This window comes from Tachypleus tridentatus, chromosome 4, assembly GCF_004210375.1.
Source record: "Tachypleus tridentatus isolate NWPU-2018 chromosome 4, ASM421037v1, whole genome shotgun sequence".
Taxonomy (NCBI): Eukaryota; Metazoa; Arthropoda; class Merostomata; order Xiphosura; family Limulidae; genus Tachypleus; species Tachypleus tridentatus.
This window is the reverse complement of record NC_134828.1, coordinates 28,816,788-28,835,964: the sequence shown is the minus strand read 5'-3', so window position 1 is coordinate 28,835,964 and position 19,177 is coordinate 28,816,788. Positions and strand designations below refer to the sequence as shown.

At 32.4% G+C, this 19,177-nt stretch overlaps 1 protein-coding gene across 1 annotated transcript in view; it reads left to right on the top strand.

The window, feature by feature from the left end:
* The window catches only part of LOC143248091 (uncharacterized), a 34,956-nt gene extending 15,861 nt beyond the window's left edge, over positions 1–19,095 (top strand). Inside the window, exons 3-4 of the mRNA XM_076496527.1 lie at positions 17,923–17,992; positions 18,803–19,095. Of these exons, the coding sequence (XP_076352642.1) occupies positions 17,923–17,992; positions 18,803–18,979 (247 nt within the window). The 3' untranslated portion in view covers positions 18,980–19,095. The remainder of the gene's footprint in view (positions 1–17,922; positions 17,993–18,802) is intronic.
* Positions 19,096–19,177: the final 82 nt, after the last annotated feature.

The following is a 19,177-nucleotide window of genomic DNA, read 5'->3' as shown; positions in this document are numbered from 1 at the left end:
TATTTCTAACCATATCAGAATTATTGCAGTCATCTTGTTTGATTTCGTTTCCATCTATCAATTGTCCAAGATGTAGAATACTCCTTAAATCTTCGTCAGTAAAAACTAAAATAGAAGTAAAATTTAATGACCCAGCTATCTGATAGTCATCATATAAGAGCCTTCTTTTATCATCCCTCACGTATTCTACCACCATCTTAACATTTTGTTTTTTCTTAAATTATGTAAAGGAATCCTTACTGTTAATTTTACATTTTCAACCAACCTTTTCTAGTGCATCCTTTTTGATGTCCCAATTTTCTGTTTCACTGACTTTCTTGATATTGTATATTTTTTTGAATCTCCTGTCATAGTGGTCAATTTAAACTTCTTAAACTTGTGATTCTGTTCTTTCATTTTATCACTCAAACTCTTTGTGAGCCAGACTGGTTTTTACTTCCAACTACCATTTTATTTCTATAAGGAATATGTTTACCTTGAATGTTTAACATTTTATTTTTAAAAATTGTCCATGTTTGATCAGTGATTCCAAATAATTCAGCTGCCCAATTCACAACAGGTAATTCTTGACACATCCCATCAAAATTTACTTCTTTGAAAATCTGTAAATAAAATAATTTCTTATTTCCTGATGCAAAAGAACATTGAACCCAATACAACAATGATTGCTTGCATCTAGATTTTTCCCAATTTCTACTCTGTCATTTCTGTATTTGAAGTTAACAATAAATCTAAAATAGCATTGTTTTTATTGGTTTCTTGAAAAATTGGTGAAGGAAGCTATCTTGAACAGTTTCCAGAACCTTTCTCCCTCATAATGTGACTCTAGCATTTCCCAGTCAATATGTCTGAAATTAAAATCACACATAATTATGTCTTTATTAATAACTGATATCTTAACCTCATTGTAAAGTTTCTCACTAATCTCATCGGTATCTTGTGGTGATTTGTAACAAATTCTCAGTATTAGTTTTTTACTTTATATCCACTAACAGAAACCCAAATTGGTTCAATCTCTTTGGTATTTTCTTTAATATCCTCAACTTCTACACAGTGTAACTCACATTTTACTTATGAAACCACTCCTCCCTCTCTTTCATACTCTATTCCTATTGAACAGCCTGTAACCCCTTGTTTCAAAGAAACTTCTGTCATCAAAGTGATATATGTTTAACCATGTGTCATTTTTTCCCATTATATCAAAATCCTCACTCCCACAAATGCTTTAATGTCATCTATTTTATTTATTATACTTTCACTGTTTATGAATGCTGTTTTGTTTGTAGCTGGTGTGACATGTTTTATTGTTAATGTTGTGGTTAAGAACACTACTGTGTCTTTATGTGGTTCAGTGGGTTCTAACTGATTCTAAAAAGGTTTTAATAATGATCCAAGACCAACATGACACTATCTATACTGATTCTGTAAAGGTTTTAAGAATGATCAAAGACCAACATGACCCTAACTATACTGATTCTGCAAAGGTCTTAAGAATGATCAAAGACCAACATGACCATAACTGTACTGATTCTAAAGAGGTTTTAATAATGATCAAAGACAACATGACCTTAACTATATTGATTCTGTAAAGGTTTTAATAATGATCAAAGACAACATGACCTTAACTATATTGATTCTGTAAAGGTTTTAACAATGATCAAAGACCAACATGACCCTAACTCTACTGATTCTGTAAAGGTCTTAATAATAATCAAAGACCAACATCACCCTACTATACTGATTCTGCAAAGGTCTTAAGAATGATCAAAGACCAACATGACCCTAACTATATTGATTCTGTAAAGGTTTTAATAATGATCAAAGACCAACATGACCCTAACTCTACTGATTCTGTAAAGGTCTTAATAATAATCAAAGACCAACATCACCCTAACTATACTGATTCTGCAAAGGTCTTAAGAATGATCAAAGACCAACATGACCATAACTGTACTGATTCTAAAGAGGTTTTAATAATGATCAAAGACAACATGACCTTAACTATATTGATTCTGTAAAGGTTTTAATAATGATCAAAGACAACATGACCTTAACTATATTGATTCTGTAAAGGTTTTAACAATGATCAAAGACCAACATGACCCTAACTCTACTGATTCTGCAAAGGTCTTAATAATAATCAAAGACCAACATGACCCTAACTCTACTGATTCTGTAAAGGTCTTAATAATAATCAAAGACCAACATCACCCTACTATACTGATTCTGCAAAGGTCTTAAGAATGATCAAAGACCAACATGACCCTAACTATATTGATTCTGTAAAGGTTTTAATAATGATCAAAGACCAACATGACCCTAACTCTACTGATTCTGTAAAGGTCTTAATAATAATCAAAGACCAACATCACCCTAACTATACTGATTCTGCAAAGGTCTTAAGAATGATCAAAGACCAACATGACCATAACTGTACTGATTCTAAAGAGGTTTTAATAATGATCAAAGACAACATGACCTTAACTATATTGATTCTGTAAAGGTTTTAATAATGATCAAAGACAACATGACCTTAACTATATTGATTCTGTAAAGGTTTTAACAATGATCAAAGACCAACATGACCCTAACTATATTGATTCTGTAAAGGTTTTAATAATGATCAAAGACCAACATGACCCTAACTCTACTGATTCTGTAAAGGTCTTAATAATAATCAAAGACCAACATCACCCTAACTATACTGATTCTGCAAAGGTCTTAAGAATGATCAAAGACCAACATGACCATAACTGTACTGATTCTAAAGAGGTTTTAATAATGATCAAAGACAACATGACCTCAACTATATTGATTCTGTAAAGGTTTTAATAATGATCAAAGACAACATGACCTTAACTATATTGATTCTATAAAGGTTTTAATAATGATCAAAGACAACATGACCTTAACTATACTGATTCTATAAAGGTTTTAATAATGATCAAAGACCAACATGACCCTAACTATATTGATTCTGTAAAGGTTTTAATAATAATCAAAGACCAACATCACCCTAACTATACTGATTCTGCAAAGGTCTTAAGAATGATCAAAGACCAACATGACCCTAACTATATTGATTCTATAAAGGTTTTAATAATGATCAAAGACCAACATGACCCTAACTCTACTGATTCTGTAAAGGTTTTAATAATGATCAAAGACAACATGACCCTAACTCTACTGATTCTATAAAGGTTTAAATAATGATCAAAGACCAATATGACCATAACTGTACTGATTCTAAAGAGGTTTTAATAATGCTCAAAGACCAACATGACCCTAACTCTACTGATTCTGTAAAGGTTTTAATAATGATCAAAGACCAATATGACCTTAACTATACTGATTCTATAAAGGTTTAAATAATGATCAAAACCAACATGACCATAACTGTACTGATTCTATAAAGGTTTTAATAATGATCAAAGACCAACATGACCCTAACTATATTGATTCTATAAAGGTTTTAATAATGATCAAAGACCAACATGACCCTAACTCTACTGATTCTATAAAGGTTTTAATAATGATCAAAGACCAACACGACCCTAACTATACTGATTCTATAAAGGTTTTAATAATGATCAAAGACAACATGACCCTAACTCTACTGATTCTGTAAAGGTTTTAATTATGATCAAAGACCAACATGACCCTAACTATACTGATTCTGTAAAGGTTTTAATAATGATCAAAGACCAACATGACCATAACTATACTGATTCTATAAAGGTTTTAATAATGATCAAAGACCAACATGACCCTAACTCTACTGATTCTATAAAGGTTTTAATAATGATCAAAGACCAACATGACCCTAACTATATTGATTCTGTAAAGGTTTTAATAATAATCAAAGACCAACATGACCCTAACTATACTGATTCTATAAAGGTTTTAATAATGATCAAAGACCAACATGACCTTAACTATATTGATTCTGTAAAGGTTTTAATAATGATCAAAGACAACATGACCTTAACTCTACTGATTCTATAAAGGTTTTAATAATGATCAAAGACCAACATCACCCTAACTATACTGATTCTGCAAAGGTCTTAAGAATGATCAAAGACCAACATGACCATAACTATACTGATTCTATAAAGGTTTTAATAATGATCAAAGACAACATGACCATAACTATACTGATTCTATAAAGGTTTTAATAATGATCACAGACCAACATGACCCTAACTATATTGATTCTATAAAGGTTTTAATAATGATCAATGACCAACATGACCCTAACTCTACTGATTCTATAAAGGTTTTAATAATGATCAAAGACCAACATGACCTTAACTATACTGATTCTGTAAAGGTCTTAATAATGATCAAAGACCAACGTGACCATAACTATACTGATTCTGTAAAGGTTTTAATAATGATCAAAGACAACATGACCTTAACTATATTGATTCTATAAAGGTTTTAATAATGATCAAAGACCAACATGACCCTAACTCTACTGATTCTATAAAGGTTTTAATAATGATCAAAGACAACATGACCCTAACTATACTGATTCTGTAAAGGTTTTAATAATGATCAAAGACAACATGACCATAACTATACTGATTCTATAAAGGTTTTAATAATGATCACAGACCAACATGACCCTAACTATATTGATTCTATAAAGGTTTTAATAATGATCAAAGACCAACATGACCCTAACTCTACTGATTCTATAAAGGTTTTAATAATGATCAAAGACCAACATGACCTTAACTATACTGATTCTGTAAAGGTCTTAATAATGATCAAAGACCAACATGACCCTAACTATACTGATTCTATAAAGGTTTTAATAATGATCAAAGACCAACATGACCTTAACTATATTGATTCTGTAAAGGTTTTAATAATGATCAAAGACAACATGACCTTAACTCTACTGATTCTATAAAGGTTTTAATAATGATCAAAGACCAACATCACCCTAACTATACTGATTCTGCAAAGGTCTTAAGAATGATCAAAGACCAACATGACCATAACTATACTGATTCTATAAAGGTTTTAATAATGATCAAAGACAACATGACCATAACTATACTGATTCTATAAAGGTTTTAATAATGATCACAGACCAACATGACCCTAACTATATTGATTCTATAAAGGTTTTAATAATGATCAAAGACCAACATGACCCTAACTCTACTGATTCTATAAAGGTTTTAATAATGATCAAAGACCAACATGACCTTAACTATACTGATTCTGTAAAGGTCTTAATAATGATCAAAGACCAACGTGACCATAACTATACTGATTCTGTAAAGGTTTTAATAATGATCAAAGACAACATGACCTTAACTATATTGATTCTATAAAGGTTTTAATAATGATCAAAGACCAACATGACCCTAACTCTACTGATTCTATAAAGGTTTTAATAATGATCAAAGACAACATGACCCTAACTATACTGATTCTGTAAAGGTTTTAATAATGATCAAAGACCAACGTAACCATAACTATACTGATTCTGTAAAGGTTTTAATAATGATCAAAGACAACATGACCATAACTATACTGATTCTATAAAGGTTTTAATAATGATCACAGACCAACATGACCCTAACTATATTGATTCTATAAAGGTTTTAATAATGATCAAAGACCAACATGACCCTAACTCTACTGATTCTATAAAGGTTTTAATAATGATCAAAGACCAACATGACCTTAACTATACTGATTCTGTAAAGGTCTTAATAATGATCAAAGACCAACGTGACCATAACTATACTGATTCTGTAAAGGTTTTAATAATGATCAAAGACAACATGACCTTAACTATATTGATTCTATAAAGGTTTTAATAATGATCAAAGACCAACATGACCCTAACTCTACTGATTCTATAAAGGTTTTAATAATGATCAAAGACAACATGACCCTAACTATACTGATTCTGTAAAGGTTTTAATAATGATCAAAGACCAACGTGACCATAACTATACTGATTCTGTAAAGGTCTTAATAATGATCAAAGACAACATGACCTTAACTATATTGATTCTGTAAAGGTTTTAATAATGATCAAAAACCAACATGACCCTAACTCTACTGATTCTATAAAGGTTTTAATAATGATCAAAGACAACATGACCCTAACTATACTGATTCTGTAAAGGTTTTAATAATGATCAAAGACCAACGTGACCATAACTATACTGATTCTATAAAGGTTTTAATAATGATCAAAGACAACATGACCATAACTATACTGATTCTATAAAGGTTTTAATAATGATCAAAGACCAACATGACCTTAACTATATTGATTCTATAAAGGTTTTAATAATGATCAAAGACCAACATGACCCTAACTCTACTGATTCTATAAAGGTTTTAATAATGATCAAAGACAACATGACCCTAACTATACTGATTCTGTAAAGGTTTTAATAATGATCAAAGACCAACATGACCTTAACTATATTGATTCTGTAAAGGTTTTAATAATGATCAAAGACCAACATGACCCTAACTCTACTGATTCTATAAAGGTTTTAATAATGATCAAAGACAACATGACCCTAACTATACTGATTCTGTAAAGGTTTTAATAATGATCAAAGACCAACGTGACCTTAACTATACTGATTCTGTAAAGGTTTTAATAATGATCAAAGACCAACATGACCTTAACTCTACTGATTCTATAAAGGTTTTAATAATGATCAAAGACAACATGACCATAACTGTACTGATTCTAAAGAGGTTTTAATAATGATCAAAGACCAACATGACCCTAACTCTACTGATTCAATAAATGTTTTAACAATGATCAAAGACAACATGACCCTAACTATACTGATTCTATAAAGGTTTTAATAATGATCAAAGACCAACATGACCCTAACTCTACTGATTCTGTAAAGGTTTTAATATTGATCAAAGACCAATATGACCATAACTGTACTGATTTTATAAATCGTTTAATAATCATCTGTAACAGTATCACTGTTCTATGTGAATTTCTTAACAATAGATAGTGTAGTGGAATTTTACAGCTCAAATCTCATGAATATGTAACGAACACATCTGTCACTCTAAACTTACCGTTAATTTAGATACAGTAAAGAAAATAATTATTATTCGACAAGTTGAAAATTGTTTTTTTTATTTAACTTTAAATTAATAGCTCTAGATAAAATTACTCATTCTAGTTCAGTTATTTTACATCGAGTAAATATTACTTTTGTTGAGAAAGAAAGAGATGAAACCACACATTTCTGATCCCTTCTCAACTGCTAAAATATTTTCATTTCAAAATTACAAACATACGTAATACAAATATCTGGAGACAAGTATTACGGTTTTCACTAAGCTTATGGTAAGTCTTAACAACGTGGTGAACATGTCTGAAAATTGCTATAGTGCTTTTGACGGCAGTAAAGCAAAATCTGCTGAATAATTCAGTAGTGTTCAGGCGAATGGCATGAAGTTCTGAACAGTACTCTTCAGTTTTCTCGAAAACTGTTAATACTGCTGAATAATATTGTTTTGTGAAGGCAGACTCCTATGAATAGTTGAATAATGGTCTAGGTTTCACGAAGATAGACGCAAGAGAACACTTGTTTGTTTGTTTTTGAATTTCGCACAAAGCTACTCGAGGGCTATCTGTGCTAGCCGTCTCTAATTTAGCAGTGTGAGACTAGAGGGAAGGCAGCTAGTCATCACCACCCACCGCCATCTCTTGGGCTACTCTTTTACCAACGAATAGTGCGATTGACCGTCACAGTATAACGCCCCCACGGCTTAAAGGGCGAGCATATTTGGCGCAACGGGGATGCGAACCCGTGACCCTCGGATTACGAGTCGCACGCCTTAACGCGCTTGGCCATGCCGGGCCAAGAGAACACTACTAAAGGATTTGTGTATATAATATTACAGGTTTTACGGAGAATTGTTGTAATGTGGCAGAATTACTGGTCACTGCTTTAAATGTAAGAAAACAGTTTAGGAAGAATTACTAAACAGTTCTAAAGAACGATAGACAAAACTGTAAAAAAAACAATTCATTACCGAAGAAAAATATTCGAAACAGAAGAAAAATATCTGGTTCATGAGCTCTAAGAAACATTCTCTTTGTGTGGTTATTAATGCCGAGCTTTGTACAGGGATACTGTATGTCATTTTACGGTTTCAAATCTTTCTGTCAGAAAGAAGACAGTAGGTGTTCTTGTAGGTTATCACGTGCTGGCCTTTGCTCATTGCTGAAGTAGTTCATGTTTTATCAATTCAAATAACAGTAGTTTTACCAAACTACCCGCGAACTATGGAGAAGTCTTCCTGGAAGCTCACACAGCGCTTTCTGCTTACACTGTACCAGATAACACAAACATTAAACAAAATATGTCAATATGAGCCCTAACATTCTGTTAAACTACCGCGAAATAACTTTGCTAAACTATATCGAAAATTTGGGGATGGCACGTGTTATTTTTGGTGCTACGGTGAGGCACCTATAGGCTATAAGATGTCAGACCAAATTATTGAGATAAACTGGCTAATGTTGACTACTTGGTTTACTCATCGGCTAAAGTTGACTGTTGTGTACTGATCGGCTAGCTTTAACTGTGTGGTGTACCGACCGGCTGATGTTGACTATGTGGTAATACTGTCTGTCTCATAGTTACTGTTGTGTAATACTGTCTGTCTCATAGTTACTGTTGTGTAATACTGTCTGTCTCATAGTTACTGTTGTTGTGTAATACTGTCTCTGTCTCATAGTTACTGTTGTTGTGTAATACTGTCTCTGTCTCATAGTAATTGTTATCGTGTAAAACTGTTACTGTTTCACAGTTACTTTTGCCATGTAAAACTGTGTTTGTCTCATAGTTACTGTTATGTAATACTGTATGTCTCATAGTCACTGTTGTTGTGTAATACTGTGTGTCTCATAGTTACTGTTGTTGTGTAATACTGTGTGTCTCATAGTTACTGTTGTTGTGTAATACTGTCTGTCTCATAGTTACTGTTGTGTAATACTGTCTGTCTCATAGTTACTGTTGTTGTGTAATACTGTTTGTTTCATAGTTAATGTTGTGTAATACTGTCTGTCTCATAGTTACTGTTGTTGTGTAATACTGTCTGTCTCATAGTTACTATTGTTGTGTAATACTGTCTGTCTCATAGTTACTGTTGTTGTGTAATACTGTTTGTTTCATAGTTAATGTTGTGTAATACTGTCTGTCTCATAGTTACTATTGTGTAATACTGTCTGTCTCATAATTACTATTGTTGTGTAATACTGTTTGTTTCATAGTTAATGTTGTGTAATACTGTCTGTCTCATAGTTACTGTTGTGTAATGCTGTCTGTTTCATGGCTACTGTTGTTGTGTAATATTGTCTTATAGTTACTATTGTTGTGTAATACTGTCTATCTCATAGTTACTATTGTTGTGTAAGACTGTCTGTCCCATAGTTACTGTTGTGTAATACTATCTGTTTCATAGCTACTGTTGTGTAATATTGTCTGTCTCATAGTTACTGTTGTGTAATACTGTGTGTTTCATAGTTAATGTTGTGTAATACTGTCTGTCTCATAGTTACTGTTGTGTAATACTGTGTGTTTCATAGTTAATGTTGTGTAATACTGTCTGTCTCATATTTACTTTATATCTTCCATAATTAGAATTTTAGTTTTATGAAAATAGAATGATTGATGAATGGACAAGTGATATGATATTTAAGGTAGAAAGTTTTTTGTTTGCATTTAAAGTTTCTTCATTTGGATTGTAACTAACGGTAATGTCTACATTAATTTATTTCTCACGAAAACATTCAATAATTTAAGGATTTTGCTCAAAATCTTCAATTAGTTTCTTTATGAAACTCCATAGACTTTAATATCGTGCTAACTTTACCAAAAGATAGGCCTAGTTTTCACCTTGTGTGACTTCACATCGTTTAACTATAGGAATATCGTTCCCTGAAAACGCAGTAACCTGTTGGCTCGAGAAGCTGTTATTCTTTCAAAGTCAGAAAATCACCATGAAGAAACAAATACGTATAAGTTAACAATACTCTGTATTTCGATGAAACACTGTTTAGCCGTATAGAAAGTTTTCCTCTAATGTATGACCAACCGTTTGTGATCTTATGGATTAAAGCAAAGTCAGAATATTAACAAAAAAACGTGAGTTTTGCACTAAATGTTTGTATGTCGTGACAAAAACATCACAAATACCATGTCACAAACAGTAGCAATGAAAACCGTGTATATAATCACCAAGAACATCGAATATATATATATCTGAGTTCGATAGCCTCATTCTCAGTTGTGTATCTGAAGTAAACTCGGTTTACTGGTTTCATTATCCTTATGTAGAACTTGAGAGAGAGCCTTTAGAAAAACGCTTTTTCTGTTGTTACCTCTAACTTACTAGTTGAATGGCGGATTGTCTATTGTTGCCGCTAATATACCACATTAATGGCAGGATTTCTATTGTTTCTCTCTAACCTACCAGTTTAATGGTATGTGTTATATTATTGCTAACATACTAGTTTAAATATAGGTTTGTTCTGTCGTCGCCGCTAACATAGCAGTTTAATGGTATGTTTTATATTATTGCCGCCCCCCGCTAGTACAGCGGTATGTTTTTGAATTTACAACGCTTAAATCAGGGGTTCGATTCTCCTCGGTGGGCTCAGCAGATAGCCCGATGTGGCATTGCTGTAAAGAAAACACACATTATATTATTGCTAACATACTAGTTTAATTGTAGATTTGTTCTGTCGTCGCCGCTAACATAGCAGTTTAACTGCAGTTTATTTGGTTTTTTTGTCATTGCTGCTAACTTGCTAATGTAATGGCAGATTTTCTATTATTTTCCCCAATATGCCAGTTTAATTACATGTTTTATACTGTTTTTCCTAACGTACTAGTTTAATTACATGTTTTATACTGTTTCCCCTAACGTACTAGTTTAATTACATTTTATACTGTTTCCCCTAACGTACCAGTTTAATTACATGTTTTATACTGTTTTTCCTAACGACCAGTTTAATTACATGTTTTATTCTGTTTCCCCTAGCGTACTAGTTTAATTACGTTTTATACTGTTTTCCCCAACGTACAAGTTTAATTACGTTTTATACTGTTTCTCCTAACGTACCAGTTTAATTACATATTTTATGCTGTTTCCCCAAACGTACTAGTTTAATTACGTTTTATACTGTTTCCCCTAACGTACCAGTTTAATTACATATTTTATACTGTTTCCCCTAACGTACTGGTTTAATTACGTTTTATACTGTTTCCCCTAACGTACCAGTTTAATTACATGTTTTATACTGTTTTCCCTAACGTACCAGTTTAATTACATGTGTTATACTGTTTCCCCTAACGTACCAGTTTAATTACATGTGTTATACTGTTTCCCCTAACGTACCAGTTTAATTACATGTGTTATACTGTTTCCCCTAACGTGCCAGTTTAATTACATGTTTTATACTGTTTCCCCAAACGTACCAGTTTAATTACATGTTTTATACTATTTCCCCTAACGTACTAGTTTAATTACATGTTTTATACTGTTTCCCCTAACGTACCAGTTTCATTACATGTTTTATACTGTTTCCCCTAACGTACCAGTTTAATTACATGTGTTATACTGTTTCCGCTAACGTACCAGTTTAATTACATGTTTTATACTGTTTCCCCTAACGTACCAGTTTAATTACATGTGTTATACTGTTTCCCCTAACGTACCAGTTTAATGGCAAGTTGTCTATCGTTGCCGCTAACATACTACTTTAATGGCGGGTTTTCTATTGTAGCCACTAATATACGTGTTTAATGGGAGGATTTTTTTATTGTTTCTAATATACTGGTTTAATAGCAGGTTTTGTTGCTGTTGATGCTAACATCATAGTTTAATAGCGGGTTATCTATTGTTGCTGTTAATATACCGGTTTAATTGCAGGTTTTCTGTTGTTGAGGATATTTTACTAGATTAACAGTAAGTTTTCTGTTGTTGCTAACATACTACATTAGTGGTCAATTTTCTGTTATTGCCGATAATACACTAGTTTAATTGCGTGTTTTCTATTGTTGCTAGTATACTAATTTAATGGTAGGTTCTGTTATTGTTTAAGGGCGGATTGTCTATTGTTACCGCTAATACTCGTGTTTAATTGTAGGTCTTAAATTATTGTTAATATATTTCTTTAAATGAAGGTTTTTTATTGTTAACACTAACTTATCACTTTGTTAGCAAGTTTTCTATTGTTGCTGCTAAATTATGCCTGTTTAATGGCAGATTTTTTATTGTTGATTCTAACATTCTAATTCAATAGGAGGTTTTAGTGTTATTGCTAAACATATTAATTTATTGTTAGGTCTAGCAACTAACTGTGTAACTTACATATAAGGAACATTTTATCTGTAGACTTAAAAGTATTATACCTTGTCAGGCTTGGCAACTAAGTGTATGAGTTCCATCTAAGGAACAATTGAAAATGTTTGTATAAAATCTGGATTATATTTCATTAAATCTACATTCCGTAAAAATTGATTTTGTAGTGTGAGAAGTGAACTAACAGTTTACTGTTGTAATATTGGAATAGTACTGTTTTTGTAGTGTGAGAAGTGAACTAACAGTTTACTGTTGTAATATTGGAATAGTACTGTTTTTGTATTGTGAGAAGTGAACTAACAGTTTACTGTTTTTGTAGTGTGAGAAGTGAACTAACAGTTTACTGTTGTAATATTGGAATAGTACTTTTTGTAGTGTGAGAAGTGAACTCACAGTTTACTGTTGTAATATTGGAATAGTACTGTTTTTGTAGTGTGAAAAGTGAAATAACAATTTACTGTTGTAATACTGAAATAGTACTGTTTTTGTAGTGTGAAAAGTCAACTAACAATTTACTGTTGTAATATTGGAATAGTACTGTTTTTGTAGTGTGAGAAGTGAACTAACAGTTTACTGTTGTAATATTGGAATAGTACTGTTTTTTTAGTGTGAGAAGTGAACTAACAGTTTACTGTTGTAATATTGGAGTAGTACTGTTTTTGTAGTGTGAGAAGTGAACTAACAGTTTACTGTTGTAATATTGGAATGGTACTGTTTTAGTAGTGTGAGATGTGAACTCACAGTTTACTGTTGTAATATTGGAATAGTACTGTTTTTGTAGTGTGAGAAGTGAACTAACAATTTACTGTTGTAATATTGGAATAGTACTGTTTTTGTAGTGTGAGAAGTGAACTAACAGTTTACTGTTGTAATATTGGAGTAGTACTGTTTTTGTAGTGTGAGAAGTGAACTAACAGTTTACTGTTGTAATATTGGAATAGTACTTTTTGTAGTGTGTGAAGTGAACTCACACTTTACTGTTGTAATATTGGAGTAGTACTGTTTTTGTAGTGTGAGAAGTGAACTAACAGTTTACTGTTGTAATATTGGAGTAGTACTGTTTTTGTAGTGTGAGAAGTGAACTAACAGTTTACTGTTGTAATATTGGAGTAGTACTGTTTTTGTAGTGTGAGAAGTGAACTAACAGTTTACTGTTGTAATATTGGAGTTGTACTGTTTTTGTAGTGTGAGAAGTGAACTAACAGTTTACTGTTGTAATATTGGAATAGTACTGTTTTTGTAGTGTGAGAAGTGAACTAACAGTTTACTGTTGTAATATATGAATAGTACTGTTTTTGAAGTGTGAGAAGTGAACTAAGAGTTTATTGTTGTAGTATTGGAATAGTAATGTTTTTCTAGTGTGAGAAGTGAACTAACAGTTTACTGTTGTAATATTGGAATAGTACTGTTTTTGTAGTGTGAGAAGTGAACTAACAGTTTACTGTTGTAATATTGGAATAGTACTGTTTTTGTAGTGTGAGAAGTGAACTAACAGTTTACTGTTGTAATATTGGTTGGAGTAGTACTGTTTTTGTAGTGTGAGAAGTGAACTAACAGTTTACTGTTGTAATATTGGAATAGTACTGTTTTTGTAGTGTGACAAGTGAGCTCACAGTTTACTGTTGTAATATTGAAGTAGTACTGTTTTTGTAGTGTGAGAAGTGAACTAACAGTTTACTGTTGTAATATTGGAATAGTACTGTTTTTGTGGTGTGAGAAGTGAACTAACAGTTTACTGTTGTAATATTGGAGTAGTACTGTTTTTGTAGTGTGAGAAGTGAACTAACAGTTTACTGTTGTAATATTGGAATAGTACTGTTTTTGTAGTGTGAGAAGTGAACTAACAGTTTACTATTGTAATATTGGAATAGTACTGTTTTTGTAGTGTGAGAAGTGAACTAACAGTTTACTGTTGTAATATATGAATAGTACTGTTTTTGAAGTGTGAGAAGTGAACTAACAGTTTACTGTTGTAATATTGGAGTAGTACTGTTTTTGTAGTGTGAGAAGTGAACTAACAGTTTACTGTTGTAATAGTGGAATAGTACTGTTTTTGTAGTATGAGAAGTGAACTCACAGTTTACTGTTGTGATATTGTAATAGTACTGTTTTTGTAGTGTGAGAAGTGAACTCACAGTTCACTGTTGTAATGTTGGAATAGTACTGTTTTTACATTTAATTTGATCTTCATGCGCGTGACTAGTTTCAGCTACAACAAGGATGAAAGAAAATCTATTCATGTTTTAATTGTGATATACTACGGTTCATCATAGTTTCTATAGTTTTATGTTTTAATTGTAATATACTACGATTAATCATAGTTTCTAGAGTTGCATTAAAACTTTGTTAGCATCGCCCATTACCGTTGTTTCAAACCTTGGAAAGAAAAATGAAAAATTCTAGAATGTAGAAACTTTTTAAAAATTAAGTTACTGTGTGTTTTAACGTATTAAACATGATATTCTGCCTTCTAAACAGTTCTACATTTAAAATCAACAGTATAAGTTATTTGTTTATAAAAACATACGCCTTAAATTCACACTGTTTACGTGAAATTTTCCAACTTTACCAGTTAGTTTGACATAATTAAAAAATGATTTTGTTTTTGAACTACTTACTTGTAGATAATGTTACATATTATAATTTATTTCAGATGAGTCTCCGATTTATTACGTTACGTATGTTAACATATTACTATTTCAAATATTCGGAAATTTGAATTTTGAAGTTAATTAACTCGTAAACATGCACCACATTTATGGTATTTGCCAACAAGATTGATACACACAATTTTCCTTTTTAAACACAAAAGGCTCCTCTCTAGTACAGTGGTAAGTCTACGGATTTACAACGCTAAAATCAGGGGTTCGATTCCCCTCTGTGGGCTTAGCAGATAGCCGATGTGGCTTTGCTATAAGAAAACACATAAACATAAAAATATTTTAATATGAAAACAATACAATCCATAATAACAGTTATTACTTATAGTTGCTACAAATGATGATTTATGTACAAGTTTTCTATATTACAGACAATACTGATTCTTTTATTTGGTTTAGAACTGAATATTTTATCGACGATCCAGGTCCACGACGAGCAAATTAATTCTGAGTTGATGTTGTCACATACACCTCGCTTAAGCTAGCTAGCTGTCGTTTTTTGATTGGCCTCACACCGCTTACAAGTTCACTTCTTACCAAGGAAGATATTTAATGTCCTCGTAGAAATAATAACGTCCGAAGAAATACACTGAAGTTGAACGGTTTGTAATGTTTGAAATCTATAAACGTTCCTGGTCAAACTCTGTAGTTTTTTTATTAATAGGCGTTAGTTACATTTATAGCTTCCGAAGCCTAGAGCAAAGTGACTGTACCTGACGAATAATAATACTAATCTGTCTCTCGGCTAGCCGCTTTTGTATGAATCACACGAGTCTGTAGAAATTTTAACAATGTTCTAGTAGGCTTTCGTAAAACAAATATTGTTGATTTTTATTCTCAAGAACATTCTATAAATTACGAGAATATGCGGAACTTGTGCAATACACCGTCAGTAATATATGTCACATGCAAAAATAAAAACTGTAATGAAACAAGTGTAGACACTAAAATAAACGTGTAACGATAAATCCGTTACAATAAGCATCCCCCCACTAGTGGCACAGTAGTATGTATGCGGACTTATGCCACAAAAAATTGTTTTTCGCAACCGTGGTGGGCAGCGCACAATGTAATTTTGTACTTAAAACAAACAAACATAAGCTTTTAATGTTAACAAACAACATTAGATTTTGATTTAATTTCAAAAATCATATTAAAATATACATCAGTATAAGTGTTAGAATTCCAAGTAAATTCTCATATAGAATAATTTATAACTTTTCGTTCGTGATCGTCTGCAATATAAATATTAGGCTTAATCCTCCTGAGACGTCATTAAACTGTTGAACCTGTACTAGATTCCTCGTTCGTATTAGTCTAAATGTTCATCACAGTTTTGTCACTAAGGGCTTTTACAAAAGTTGTCTTTACAAATGCAAGAACTGATAACAGTTTTTTATTTAAAATAACAAAATTATTTTAACCAGTAAAGAAATATTGTATTTAACATCTTTACTCTTGCAACATCTGTAATCAGTCGCGAGTTGTGCGGGGAGTGTCAGTAAACATCTCGAACCAAATATGGGTTGTGTAGGGAGTATAAGCAAATACTAGTAACCAAATGTGAGTTGTGTAGGGAATGCTTGTAAATATTTATAACCAGACCTGGGTTGATGGAGTGTCAGTAGCTATCTGTAAACAAGCTTGGATTATGGATTCTAAACTGGAACTACTAATTACTTAGTCTTAACCAGGACAACATTCTACATCAGAAGTACTGATTACTTTGTCTCAACATGGACAACATTCTACATCAGAACTACTGATTACTTTGTCTCAACCTGGACAACATTCTAAACCAGAACTACTGATTACTTTGTCTCAACCTGGACAACATTCTACATCAGAACTACTGATTACTTTGTCTCAACCTGGACAACATTCTACATCAGAACTACTGATTACTTTGTCTCAACCTGGACAACATTCTACATCAGAACTACTGATTACTTTTTCTCAACCTGGACAACATTCTACATCAGAACTACTGATTACTTTGTCTCAACTTGGATAACATTCTACATCAGAACTACTGATTACTTTGTCTCAACCTGGACAACATTCTACATCAGAACTACTGATTACTTTGTCACAACCTGGACAACATTCTACATCAGAAGTACTGATTACTTTGTCTCAACTTGGACAACATTCTACATCAGAAGTACTGATTACTTTGTCTCAACCTGGACAACATTCTACATCAGAACTACTGATTACTTTGTCACAACCTGGACAACATTCTACATCAGAACTACTGATTACTTTGTCACAACCTGGACAACATTCTACATCAGAACTACTGATTACTTTGTCTCAACCTGGACAACATTCTACATCAGAACTACTGATTACTTTGTCACAACCTGGACAACATTCTACATCAGAACTACTGATTACTTTGTCACAACCTGGACAACATTCTACATCAGAACTACTGATTACTTTGTCACAACCTGGACAACATTCTACATCAGAACTACTGATTACTTTGTCTCAACCTGGACAACATTCTACATCAGAACTACTGATTACTTTGTCTCAACCTGGACAACATTTTAAACCAGAAGTGCTTTCAGTTCAAAACTGGAAGTTTTCTATTACACAGTTATTAGTTGTAGACTTCTGATAAAATATTATTTGTTTGTAATATCTAAGATACAGACATTACTATACGTTTTCCAAAACGTTTTGTGAGCTTTACGCAAGTGCTACCACATATATTGAAGACTTCACATATACCTTTGCTTTTACCTTATATCTATTTTTCCTTCATTTTATGGATTTTCATCCTTTCAACAGATAACTTGAGTAACATAAAAGGTTACATTGTCCTATTTTAAAAGTTCTAACGTTCTTTTTCTTCCAAAAGGCCGCCTTACCAGAACAGTCTGTTCGCCTCCTGGGAAGTGTTCCTGCAAGAAGTTGAAGTGGACTCTCAGGTTTGTGTGCTTTTTTTGTTTCCAAGAATGGTTCCTCGTAAATAAACGTAGATTGTAGCAAGTTAGAACTTCATATTTCACTTAATGTTTTAGAAATATATCGTTATATTAGAACAGTAAAAGAACCTGTTCGAAGTTATACAAAACCGTATTTGTCATATATATGGATATTTCATTTAAGTTCATTTCTTTCTGGCTAGGTGGTTAAGGCATTCGACTCGTAATCCGAGGGTCATGGGTTCGAATTCTCATCACACCAAACATGCTCGCCCTTTCATCCATGGGTGGGTTATAATGTGACAGTCAGTCCCACTATTCGTTGGTAAAAGAGTAGCCCAAGAGTTGGCAGTAGGTGGTAATGACTAGCTGTCTTCCACTGGTAAATTAGGGACGGCTAGCGCAGATAGCCCTCGTGTAACTTTGCGCGAAATTCAAACCAAACCCAAAACTTTCGCTTTATAATGAAACTTCAAATTCAATATTTTACTTTATTTTGCTAAGAAATCTCCAGTTTCCTTAAAATCGAGAGAGTCTCTCTCTGTTTGTAACGATCTTTTGGTTAAAATATTTAGTTCACTCATAATACTTCAGTTTTCTTAAACTCGAGAGAATCCGTTTCAGTTTCTAATGAAATTTCAGTTACAATATTTTACTGTTTTTTTTTCTAAGAAATCCTTAGTTTTCTTAAACTCGAGAGAATCCGTTTCAGTTTCTAATGAAATTTCAGTTACAATATTTTACTGTTTTTTTTTTTCTAAGAAATCCTTAGTTTTCTTAAACTCGAGAGAATCTGTTTGTAATGACACGTAGGTTCACGGAGACATCGCTCGCAGTCTTGGTAGACAAGTTGGAATGACGTTATTAGAAAAGACCTTCCATAGAAAAATCCAGTCTAGGAAGATCTTTTTACACCGAGAGAGTTTTGAAACTGTTCTCAGTAAAGCAGAAAATCTTCTAAGTAAGGTGAGTTTTCTTTCCAGGAGTTGAAGGAAAAGTAAAAATCGATTTACTTTATTTTAAAGGAGCCTGGAGAAAGCATGTTCACTCCTGACCTTAGTTACATTATAGTAGATCAAGGGTTCTTAGAATTTTTATCATTCGTAATGATTGAATTCGTAAATTGTGTGCAATTGTGTCCTTGAGATACAAAGAGAATTAGTTTCTTTGTTAGTCTGTTAAGTCTTT